Source organism: Salvelinus sp. IW2-2015, unplaced genomic scaffold (assembly GCF_002910315.2).
Source record: "Salvelinus sp. IW2-2015 unplaced genomic scaffold, ASM291031v2 Un_scaffold3641, whole genome shotgun sequence".
In the NCBI taxonomy this organism is placed as follows: Eukaryota; Metazoa; Chordata; class Actinopteri; order Salmoniformes; family Salmonidae; genus Salvelinus; species Salvelinus sp. IW2-2015.
Genome location: NW_019944918.1, coordinates 7,867 through 20,856, shown reverse-complemented (window position 1 = coordinate 20,856; position 12,990 = coordinate 7,867). Strand labels below are relative to the sequence as shown.

General features: G+C 43.1%; 2 protein-coding genes and 1 long non-coding RNA gene across 3 annotated transcripts in view; 2 read left to right on the top strand and 1 right to left on the bottom strand.

Moving 5' to 3' along the window:
• Positions 1 to 3,810: 3,810 nt before the first annotated feature.
• LOC112076244 (lymphocyte-specific protein 1-like) overlaps positions 3,811 to 12,990 on the bottom strand; it is a 12,343-nt gene continuing 3,163 nt past the window's right edge. The window contains exon 3 of the mRNA XM_024143092.2: positions 3,811 to 4,223. Within this exon, the coding sequence (XP_023998860.1) occupies positions 4,213 to 4,223 (11 nt within the window). The 3' untranslated portion in view covers positions 3,811 to 4,212. The remainder of the gene's footprint in view (positions 4,224 to 12,990) is intronic.
• LOC112076243 (mucin-2-like) lies at positions 6,018 to 11,458 on the top strand. Its single transcript, XM_070441233.1, has one exon. It carries the CDS (start codon positions 6,934 to 6,936, stop codon positions 10,825 to 10,827), a length of 3,894 nt encoding a protein of 1,297 aa, XP_070297334.1. The 5' UTR covers positions 6,018 to 6,933; the 3' UTR covers positions 10,828 to 11,458.
• LOC139025961 (uncharacterized) lies at positions 12,626 to 12,949 on the top strand. Its single transcript, XR_011477657.1, has 2 exons — positions 12,626 to 12,828; positions 12,867 to 12,949. It is a non-coding gene; the product is annotated as an uncharacterized lncRNA (long non-coding RNA).

Sequence of the window (12,990 nt, the reverse complement as noted above, 5' to 3'; positions counted from 1 at the left end):
ATTGACATTCTAACACAATTTTCCAGTTAAACATTTTCCAGAGAACCATTGTTGAACCACATTTTTGTTTGTTTGTTAGTTTAAAGCTAATATAAAGTCAGGAAAATCATCTCCACAGATTAGAAGGTATTCCACCCCAAAATATGAATACCGGTAGGGTCTGTGGTCACGTTTGGTAGATCATGTTGTCATGGGGAGAATCACAATTGTATACTCCTCACGTCCTCTCTCCTCACCTCCTTCTCAAAAGCCATTGGAAAAGGTTGGAGGGGAGGAACCTCTGACTTTCAAATCCAATGGATTTTGAGAACTAGACGAGGAGAGAGGACGTACGGAGTATAGAATTGAGTATGCGATTGAGATCTTCCCATGCGGTGGCCTGGCTGCGGCCTACAGAAGCTGTGGCCTAGTAATGGCCGCGTTCCAAGTCAGCTTTTATTGCAGTCGTGCTACGCATCTCAGAAGACTGACAAATCATATTGATTTGGTTCCTGGGACATGTAACACATCTCCTGGCGCTGTGAGATCTTATCATCTGTGTGACTGAATAAAAGACGACCTGAAACGGACCCGTTGGTTCACAGAGCACAATGGGATTGATTCACTGCCTGTAGGACAGATAACTGCAGAGAGCAGGTGGCTGGAGTCTCACGATACCTTCCCTCTCTCTTACCTCAGACTAAAATTAGGCCCTGGACCTTTTCCCAGTGTCCCAAGAGGCAGTCAGACCTATTTTAGAGCCCCGAATGTTTAGGAAACAAAACCCTTCCTTTTCCYCTGTAACAAGCATAACGTGCTACTGWATCTMACYGAACATGTCTGTTGCAAATGGAGGGCAGGCTTTATTTCAGAATAGACATACAAACGATTTATTTTATGAGCATGGACTTTTTTTCCCCATGAACAATATTTGCCTGTAGTTATTTTTAAAGTTCTTCAAGCTCTGTCAAGTTGATGGTTCATTTATTGCCATTTTCAAGTCTTACCATAGATTTTCAAGCCGATTTGAGTCAAAACTGTAACTAGGACATTCAATGTCATCTTGGTAAGCAACTCAAGTKTAGATTTGGCCCTGTGTTTTAGGTTATTGTCCTGCTGAAAGATGAATTCATCCCCCAGTGTCTGTTGGAAAGCAGACTGAACCAGGTTTTCCTCTAGGATGTTGCCTGTGCTTAGCTGTATTCTGTTCCTTTTTATCCTAAGAAACTCCTTAGTCCTTAACAAAGTCCTTGCTGATGACTAGCATAACCATAACCTGATGCAGCCACCACCATGCTTGAGAATATGAATAGTGGCACTCAGTTATGTGGTGTGTTCGATTTGCCCCAAACATAACGCTTTGTATTCAGGAATTGTTTTGCAGTATTACTTAAGTGCCTTGTTGTAAACAGGATGCATGTTTTGGAATATTTGTATTCTGTACAAGCTTCCTTTTCACTTTTCACATTTAGGTTAGTATTGTGGAGTAACTACAATATTGTTGATCCGTTCTCAGTTTTCTCATATCACAACCATTACACTCTAACTGTTTTAAAATCACCATTGGCCCCATGGTGAAATGCCTGAGCAGTTTCCTTCCTCTTCGGCAACTGAGTTAGGAAAGATGCCTGTATCTTTGTAGTGACTGGGTGTATTGATGTACCATCCAAAGCCTAATTGATCATTCACTTTCATGCTGAAAGTGTTGGTGCCCTTCTTTGCATTGAAAAACTTCCCTGGTCTTTGCGGTTGAGTCTGTGCTTCAAATTCACTACTCAATTGAGGGACCTTAAAAATMATTGTATGTGTTGGGTACAGATATGGGGTAGTCATTAATAAAGAATGTTAACCACTGTTACTGAACACGGAATGAGTGCATGCAACCTATTAGGCTTTTTATGAACCACATTTTTCCTTCTGAGCTTATTTAGGCTTTCCGTACGAAGGGGTTGACTAAACACATTTCAGCTTTTAATTTTTAATTAATTTCAAAAATGTTCTACAAACAAAATTCCACTTTCACATGATGGCATATCGTGGTAGACCAGTGACACACGATCTCAACGGAATCCATTTTAAATTCAGACACAACACAGCTGGGTAGTTTCATATTGTTTCCATTTCCCAATGATGGAGACCACTGTGCTCTTGGAAACTTTCTACACTCTAGAAATAGTTTTTTACCCTTCCCCATATATATACCTCATCACAGTTCTATCTCAGAGATCTACTGGCAGGTCCTTGGACTTCGTGGTATAGTTTCTGCTCTGACATGCAATGTCAACAGTGGGACCTTGTATAGACAGGTGTTTCTTTCTAAATCATGTCCAATTTATTTTAACCTGAGCTCAATTTGGCGTGTCATAACAAAGGGATGTGAATACTTATGTAAATGAAATATTTCTGTATTTCATTTACAATACATTTTATCAACAAAAAACAAAAACAACATGTTTTCACTTTGTCATTATGGGATATTGTGTGTAGATGGGTGAGAGAGAGAAAATAAATGTAACCCATTTTGAATTCAGGCTTTAACACAACAAAATGTGAAATAGGCCAAGGGGTATGAATACTTTCTGAAGACACTGTATGTAGTACAGTTTTATCTAAAAAAGGACACTTAAAAAAAGTATAATCTGTAATTCACTGAGTAGGATGGTCCTCCCTTCAGGAGCCTCCACTGCAGGACACGTTGCACAGACCGTTGCCCAGAGCAAGTGATCAAAGTGAATTCACTCCTATTCTTTTAACATCTGCCTTTATTTCTGCAACCACAAAAAAATGACTAGAACAACAAATGAAAGGGAGTCATAAAAAATACGACCTCTTTGCTAAACCCCTCCTGGGTTGGGTGAGATATATCATCTCTGATGTAGACTAGATGAATCAGCTAGTTAGATATATCATCTCTAATGTAGGTTAGATGAATCAGCTAGTTAGATATATCATCTCTAATGTAGGCTAGATGAATCAGCTAGTTAGATATATATTCATCTCTATGTAGACTAGATGAATCAGCTAGTTAGTTATATCATCTGATCATCTCTAATGTAGCTAGATGAATCAGCTAGTTAGTTATATCATCTCTAATGTAGGCTAGATGAATCAGCTAGTTAGATATATCATCTCTGATGTAGACTAGATAGATCAGCTAGTTAGTTATATCATCTGATCATCTCTGATGTAGACTAGATGAATCAGCTAGTTAGTTATATCATCTGATCATCTCTAATGTAGGCTAGATGAATCAGTTAATTAGCTAGGCTGTGCTGTCAAAACAAGCTAGTCTTTACTTGCGTGAATTTGTTCTGTTACTGACAGAGGAGAACTGCAGTTTCCCTTGGTTGATCCAGTGTGAAGGGACATCACAATCGATTGTTGTTCCAAAACCGATTGAACCACCAAAACCTTGATTTTAAAATGAAGATTGGATTGTGTTAGGATTTCCGTTATGTAATATGATTATTTTTAACCAGTAAGAAACCAACAAACAAGTCATATTATGTAACAATATTCCCTTAGAAACATGCCAAAGTTTTTTACCTAAATATATAAACTTTATTGTCTATTTCAACTATTGAGGTTTTATAAAGTTACGCAGTACTCCAGGATACGAACCTTTAAGAATATATTTTAAAACCAGTTAACGAGCCGGTTGTCATGGATGCACATCTATCTAAAGCAGTTTTCAAAGAGCCATTAGTGGTGGTTAAATAAAGAGCAGGACAGGGAGGCCACATTACTGAAACAACATGCACAGACCACAGGATCAGTATACCGTGACCTCACCTACTAACGAAACAACATAGAGATTGATAGAACCACAGAAATAGGACTTTAATATTGTTAATACGGTATATCACACATGGCACATTTACCTCATTCATTTACTTTATTTTTTTATTTTTTATTAAAGTTAACAAATAGTATTTAAAACACTTATCACTAAAGACTCATGGATAAGATTGTCCAAAATAAACGAGTACAAACATGAATATTTTTGCATAATTGTATATTTTTGACCGTTTGTGAATAATTTTATAAACAGGTTGGCAGTGTGTTGCTATAGAGAAATCCACTAGTACACTAACATACTGCATATGCTTCAAAATGTTGACCTAAATGTTGTTTTAAGAGGAATATGTCGGCTAAATGGAATGAATGATAAATATGATGTGAAGTGATCGTCGAAGTAATCACAGTCCAACGTCTGTTCTTCACAATTCCTAGTCATTGTCCAGCTGAAAACAAACCAGGAAGAGAAGAGGGATGTCATGATTCATTTATATTCATTACAGTAACACACTAGAACATGGCATCTTCTGTTTGGGTCAAATGTTTTCAGTTTGTAATGAATTTAGTCTTAATAGAGGCTCACAAAAAATAAAGTTAAAGTTTTGGTAGATTTCTGTCAAATAAAAATATATTTGTCATTTAATTCTTGCCGCTTGATGTTTTCTTTGTTTTGTCTTTTCAGGGGGGTTGAAATGAAACGCTGATGGCAGTCAGTTACACACAATGGACTCCAGCCGGACTTCCGACCCCTCCCAACCTCCCCTCCCCTGCTGCCCAAACCAGACAAGGCCAATGCCCGGCTGCAGAAACTCATCAAGAAGAGTGCCAAGAAGAAGGCCCGACCTCTCAGACCCCATCCCCTTCCGCTCCTGTCTGTCCCCCGTACACGAAGCTTCGGACCTCGAACACAGCGACACACACTCGACTCCGCCCCGGTCACCGGACTTCAGTTTCCCCATTAGGCCTCTGTATGATCAACACCCCCCCTCTCCGTTCCTTTCCCCCCCAGTGGGCCATATGGTAGCAGTCCTTACGGCCAGACAGGGGTCTTCCCCCACTGGACTACCCGCTCCCATCCAGCATCAGAGAACCAGGTGGCCCTCTTTGAGTGCTCGTCATTTATGTTTGAAGATGATGACACAGAAAGCATGATGCCATCCTCGCCACCCCCACTCTCACCCGTACCTGAGTTCTCACAAGGCCCTGCAGTTCATCTGTATGACTGGTATTCATCTGTAGCACTGAATTCGTATGGGTCGTTGGCCACGGCTACAGTAGCTCCAGACCCAGTCCCCAGTGTATCACAGTCAACTCCCCCAACTCCATGTTCCCTAAGATATCAACTCATGTTATGACTCTTTCCCACCAGTACCTAGTGGTCCGAGCCTGGGTCCGGGTCTTTATCTATGGCTCATGTCCAAGTTCCAGTCCCACCTCCTGCTCCAATACTGGTGTCATCCGACCTTCCAGACACAACCTTTGACCTCAACCCATGAAGTGACGACACCAGTAAGCCAAAGGATGAGGCTCCAAAGCAAACACCAGCTTCGGTCACTAATAACCTTGGTTCTGAAGATCACATTATGAGCAAAGTGGCTTCTAAGACGTTCAGCACACAAATAAATCAAGCTGATTCCCGTAAAGTCAAACAGTCTGACGTCATCCCACCAACAATGATTTACACATCCAAGGCAACGTTTTACGAGATCTCCAAGCCTGCACTTCCAGACATAACAGGAGTGAATATATTGTATCAAGGAGCATCGTTATCCACTATACACAGGGAGAAATCACCAATGACTTGTCACCAAAGTGAGCCGGCAATCTCTAAAAGTTGCTGTGGCAAAGACCCCTTCTGGAAGATCAAAAACCCGTCACACCATCCCACAATGGGAAGACTGACACCTGTTTTTGAGATATAGAAGCCAATCCATCTTGTTCGCTGCAAGCCAGTCTTCTTCTCCTCTCGGGATGTGCATGCCTCGGTCGTAAACACAGAGGAATACAAGTCACCGATGACTGTTACGGCACTCTCTCAGCAGCAACCGGACAACTGAAACCGATTGGATCTCGTTCAGATACAGACATATTCCAAATAATGGAATTACAACTACAACTACCATGGGAGGATCTATGGCTAATTTATTTCTATGTTCAGCTCCTGTCAGGATGTACACGTCACACAGAGATTCAAGTCACCAATGGCATTACCAGTACAGCCCAAACACCTCAGCATACCTGTTAACAGTAGAGTCAAATCTCCCTCAGCAATACTGTTAACAGTAGAGTCAAATCTCCCTCAGCAATACATATAACCAGTACAGCCAAAACACCTCAGCAATACCTCTTAACAGTCGAGTCAAATCTCCCTCAGCAATACATATAACCAGTACAGCCCAAACACTCAGCAATACTCTTAACAGTCGAGTCAAATCTCCCTCAGCAATACATATAACCAGTACAGCCCAAACACCCTCAGCAATACTCTTAACAGTAGAGTCAAATCTCCTCCGTCAATGCCTGTTACCACTACAAGCAATACTCCCTCAGCTACGGCAGAAGCACCAAAACCAATAGGATCTAACTCTGACAAACATTACAAGGTCTGACCAGTGTTGATAGAAGTACACACTCAGACTAATGGAATACAACCAACATGGAACGGTCTATGGCTAAGATATCTTCTGCATTCAGCTCCTATCAAGATGTACATGCCTCAGTCATAAACACACAGAGAAACAAGTCACCCATTCGTTGCGAGTAGAGTTAAATTCCCCCGGCGATGACTGTTACCAGTACAGCCCAAACTCCCTAGCAATTCCTGTTGCCAGCAGAGTCAAATCTCCCTCCAATGCCAGTTAACAGCACAGTCATATCTCCCCCATCAATGCCTGTTACTAGTGCAGCTCAAACTCACTCAACAGCCAATGAACCACCAAAATCAGCTGGATCTGCCAGTGCCGGCTCAGTGGAACTTTCACAAGGTCCAACCAGTGGTGATAGAAATAGAAACCAGACTAGTGGAAGTACAACCACCACTGAAGGATCTATGGCTGAGAGAACTCCCAATGAGATTATAGCATCAACATTGCTGCACATGACATTGCAGTTTCCAAGCCAAAGTAAAGTTTACAGCACTCATATGCCAAAGATAAGATGGATGAACAACTGAATATGGAACCCCACCTGAGTATCAAAAGCAACAGACCCCATTGTCCCCAAAAGGACACCAAAGACAGCTTCAACTGGATACAAAGCGCCAACGATTTCAGCTCCACAAGCACCACCAAACGGACCCACTGTGCCAATGATCTCAGACACAAGCCACTCCAAACACTGTGCCTAAAAACGTCCAAATGGATTTCTCACCGTGGTCAATCTCCATTGACCCCTAGATACCCAGACTCTCCTATAATTGGCTTACGGAAAGTTCTAGCACCATTGATAGAGCATCAAAAGACGCCTACATCCAAAAAACCTAAAGCACGGTCAACATATTACGGACTGACTCCGGCTGAGTATGTTGCCTATGGTGGGATCCGGACATACTATGGTCCTTCTGGACCTAAAGCTAATGAATCAACACCATCACCATCCACAGCACAGACTAATGGATTACCAACTGGGCCTCGTCCTCCTTTAATCTCTAAACCTGAAACATCCCCCATAGGATCAAACACACCCAACAGAGAACAACAGAAACCTACCTTGCAAGGACAGCATTCTACTGTTCCAGCAACTTCACTTTCAACACCTTTAGCTGCAACTGGCTGTTCTCAGACACCAAAAGATAAGGCAGCCATATCTAAACCCAATACTTCAGATGTTAACAAATCTGAAGCACCTGCTTATGCAATACAACCTGATATAACACCTATTGTGGACATAACAAAACCTGAACTTCTATTGTCCCTCGGACAGCTAACTCTTCCACCAGCCACCGGTGAAGTCCCCACACCAAAGGCCTCTCATTCGGAGGTTCCAAGACCGGCACATAAAGCAGGTGTGGTACACACAACCAGACCAGCTCCATTTCAGCTAAATGAAATTCCTTCATTCCCGATAGGTGGGAATCTTGTGTCAAAGTCGCTGTTTCCTTTCAGCATTCAAAATGCTGAAGTTTCACAAAATACAACTGTAGAAAATATTCCCCAACACAGTGGAAAGTCAGAGGCAGATTCCACAGTCGTGCATCTTTCTGTCAAGGCTAATATTAGCACAGACGCTAAACTACCCAGAAAACCTGTCATAGGAGCCCAAGTCCCCAACAACCCTGATATAGGAACTAAACTTCCTAGCCCACCTACCAAAATAGCACAACTTCCCAGCCCACCTAGCATAGTAGCACAACTTCCCAGCCCACCTAGCATAGTAGCCCAACTTCCCAGCCCACCTAGCATAGTAGCACAACTTCCCAGCCCACCTAGCATAGTAGCACAACCTCCCAGCCCACCTAGCATAGTAGCCCAACCTCCCAGCCCACCTAGCATAGTAGCCCAACTCTCTAGCACGCATGGCATAGAAGCCCAACTCCCCAACGAGCTTTTAATAGAACCTGTACTACCTGGCAAGTCTACTCCAGAAAATATTCTGCACAGTACCATGCAGTACCATGCAAACCATACCAGGAAGCATTTTGTAGAAACCAACTCTCACAAAGCAATTGAATGCAGGCAATCTACAAAATCTACCATTGATGAAAAACCTTCCACCAAGTCCACTACTGAAACAAGATTCTCAGCCAGCTCTACGAACGAAGGTAAACAATTTACAAACCCTATTGTAGCAAATGGAGCTTGGCTGAAACCATCCCTAGAGCCTACACGTACTAACTCAACTATCATAAGTGCACAGCCATCCACAGAAATTAGATCCCCAATAAGCCCTGCTTTACAAGCTAAGCATTTTACAAAGCCTGTTTACAACAATAGTTCCTCTCCAAAACCAGTCCCACTTACTAACAGGCCTATAATAATTGTACAACCTCCCACACCTCCCATAATAGAGACCATACCTCCCTCAACCCCTGCTTTAGAAACTAAACCCTTTACAAAATCTGTTGCAGAAGCTAAAGCCTCACCAAAATCCCTTGAACCTGTCTGGGCTAATATAACTACCATAAATGTACAACCTTCAACAAAACCTACCGCAGACTCTTTTAGCCCTACTATGGAAGCTAAACCCTTTATGAAGCCCGTCATAGAAGCTAGCGCCTCCCCAAAACCGGTCTCAGTGCTTCCTAACAAACCTACCATAAAAGTCCTACCTTCTACACCGCCATGTAGACATAACAGACCATGGTCAACAACACCTATGGAACCTAAAGCTGTTACAGAACCTAACCGTCCAACAAATAAGCCTACCGTAAATGTACAACCTTCGACAACACCTACTACAGAAACTAGACCCTACTGCTTCAGCCCTACTGTTGAAGCTAAACCCCTTATACAGCACAATATGGAAACTAGAGTCTTTGCTAAATCATCCCGAGAGCCTAAACCAGCTAACATGCCTACCGTAAATGTACCACCTTCAACAACACCTACTACAGAAACTAGACCCTGCTTCAGCCCTACTGTTGAAGCTAAACCCCTTATACAGCACAATATGGAAACTAGAGTCTTTGCTAAATCATCCCGAGAGCCGAAAGCAGCTAACATGCCTACCATAAATGTGCCACCTTCCCCAAAGCCTATAGAAAGAGAAACCACCTTAAGCCCTTTTATTGAAGCTAAACCCTTTACACAGAATAATACGGAAACTAGAGACTTCACAAAACCTGCACCAGAACCTAAACCAGCTAACAAGCCTACCATAAATGTACAACCTTCCACAAATCCTACTACAGAAAGTAGATCCTGCTTCAGCCCTACTGTTGAAGCTAGACCTGCTGCAAAGCTTATGGCATCAAGAAGCTGCTTTAGTCCCACTAGACCCTGGTTAAACCCRTCRACTGAAGCTAAASCCTTGACGAAGCATGKCATTGAAGCTAMTGCCTCCCTWAAACCGACAKCAGAGCCTAAATCGACTAACACCACRTCCACAAAGCCTGCTATAGAACGTATATCGTCCCCAACCCCAACCGCTGCCGTAGACACTGTGATAAAACTACCTGCCGTTACCAAAGTGATTGACTCTTCCACTCCTGCCTCTCTGCCTCAGGCCTCAGCCTCTGTAAAAGCCCCGTCCACAAACAGAGGAATGTCATCGTCATCTCAGCCAAAGACTGGACAGACAGAGACAGACACAATGAAAGATGTGGAAGCCAYTGCATCAGGTGCACAGGGGAAAGCAGCCAGACGTCAAGAGACACCCTGTACGAAGCCTACGATATCAACTGCATCTTCGACTGTTGACAATGTKGACAAGGTAGACAAGCCCAAAGCTCCAACCGCTAAACCTAGCCCTGCTAACGCTGCACTGAATGCAATGAAACCTAAACGTTTGAAGACCATGTTCAGTGGCTGGTCGCGCCTCAAAAAACACATGGTCGTTGAACCAGAGGAACCTCAGTTCCCASAGCCAGAGRCTGAATCTGTCAGCAGGGATGGCGCCACCTACAGTAAGAACACTGACCAGGCCATATCTAGTCAAGCTTCTTCAGCAAAGGTCAAAGACCACTCTGAGAAGGGCAAAGAAGTGCTGAAGGAGACAGAGGCGCCCAGAGCAATGAAGATGTGGGACGCCATGCTCTTCCAGATGTTCTCTACCAAGGAAGCTATCATGCAGCAGATCAAAGCTAGCAAAGATCCTAATMGTTCCGACAAGAAGAAAGACCAGAGAGAGCAGACCAATAAGACACGGAAAGCCAATCAGCAGAAAGAGAATGAGARGGAGGTTGTCCCCTCTTTTGCCAATCGCCTGCCGCTCCTCCTCTACAGTCCGCGCTTTGATGCCAGAAAGATAAGAGAGGCTGCAGAGAAGCCGCTGGTGAAGATGTCAGCTGTGTTCCAGAGGGGGCTGATTAACCGCAAAAATCAGGACGGGGAAGGGAAGGACTTTAATAAAACTGCCAGGGGATTCGGTTCCTCAAGAACAACTGATGTCTGACTTGGAACTCACACCAGAATATTACTTCTCAATCTTGTCATTAAGTAGATGAATAAACCTCAATAGATTAATTTCAGTTATCATATAGCTAGAGGTTTGTATGTTAAATAAGCTTCCGATCAAGGGCTGCAGTGCAGTAGGCTATGTCAGGATATTTATTTCAACATGGTGTTTAAACTATGATTTTAACTATGATCATGAGCTCATAAGACAATGATATTGGATGCATGCAGATGGTTTTCGTTACATCTTTCTTGCTCCATAGAAAGATGCTGTATTTTTTAAAGCATTGCTAGTGTCTTAGTCTTGGAGTGTTCACTCTGGGTGAGGTTAGGAGTAGAGTGTCTGATGTCAGTGTGTAATAAATAGGGCTTGTACATTCCTGGATTGATGCGGCGGAAGGGCATTGGATGACAGAGCAGTGTAGCTGTGAGAGAGGTGGAGCCTAGCTAGAGGCGGGGCCTAGCTAGAGGTGGAGCCTAGCTAGAGGTGGGGCCTAATTAGAGGCGGGGCCTAGCTAGAGGTGGAGACTAGTTAGAGGCAGGGCCTAACTAGAGGCGGAGCTAGATTTGGAGGCTAGCTAGAGGTGGAGCCTAGTTAGAGGTGGAACCTAGCTAGAGGTTGAGGCTAGCTAGAGGTGGAGGCTAGCTAGATGTGGAACCTAGTTAGAGGTGGAGCCTAGTTAGAGGTGGAGCCTAGTTAGAGGTGGAACATAGCTAGAGGTTGAGGCTAGCTAGATGTGGAGGCTAGCTAGAGGTGGAACCTAGTTAGAGGTGGAGGCTAGCTAGAGGTGGAGCCTAGTTAGAGGTGGAGCCTAGCTAATAGGGGTATATACACCAGAATTTAAAAACTCTAACTTTGAACTTAACACCATAAACTGTGACTGCATGCAACGTTTTTAAAGTCAATGGAAAAGATATGAAGTTTTCCCTCCAGTGTTTATAGCTCTATAGTGGAGATATGGAAGGGGCACAGCTGCAGAAGATGGACATACAGGGAGAGAAGGTGTGGCTTAAATAGAAGGCAACAGAAGAATACGTAGGCCCTACTGGAAATGACAACYACAAAACAGTTGGTTTGAAAAGCACTTTCAGTTTGCAGATTCYTTGAAAATATATTTAAATAGCAAATGGAATGTATTAATGTTATGTCAAATGTCCAGTAGGAGGAGGGAGACAGTTTTTAGATACGTTGGAGATTCTCTGAGCAGAAGAAAGGGCAGAGGGAAACGAGATGGACATGGATCCTTATGGGACATGATGATAGGACATATATCCTTATGGGACATGATGATAGGACATGGACCCGTATGGGACATGATGATAGGACATGGATCCTTATGGGACATGATGATAGGACATGGATCCTCATTGGGACATGATGATAGGACATGGGTCCTCATTGGGACATGATGATAGGACATGGTTCCTTATGGGACATGAGATAGGACATGGATCCTTATGGGACATGATGATAGGACATGGATCCTCATTGGGACATGATGATAGGACATGGGTCCTCATGGACATGATGATAGGACATGGTTCCTTATGGACATGATGATAGGACATGTATCCTTATGGGACATGATGATAGGACATGGTTCCTTATGGACATGATGATAGGACATATATCCTTATGGGACATATGATAGGACATGGTTCCTTATGGGACATGATGATAGGACATGTATCCTTATGGAACATGATGATAGGACATGGATCCTCATTGGGACATGATGATAGGACATGGACCTTATGGGACATGATGTAGGACATGGACCCTCATTGGACATGATGATAGGACATGGTTGCTTTATGATGAATGTCTTCAATGGTGCGAATGGATAAGAATGAAGTAATGTAAGATAAAGATGCCTCAGGCAATAACTACAGAAGGGTCTTCGTGATACAGGAAGAGGTGTAATAAACTACAGAAGGGTCTTCGTGACACAGGAAGAGTGTAATAAACTACAGAAGGGTCTTCGTGATACAGGAAGAGGTGTAATAAACTACAGAAGGGTCTTCGTGAACAGGAAGACGTGTAAAACTACAGAAGGGTCTTCGTGATACAGGAAGAGTTGTAATAAACTACAGAAGGGTCTTCGTGACACAGGAAGACGTGTAATAAACTACAGAAGGGTCTTCGTGACACAGAAGACGT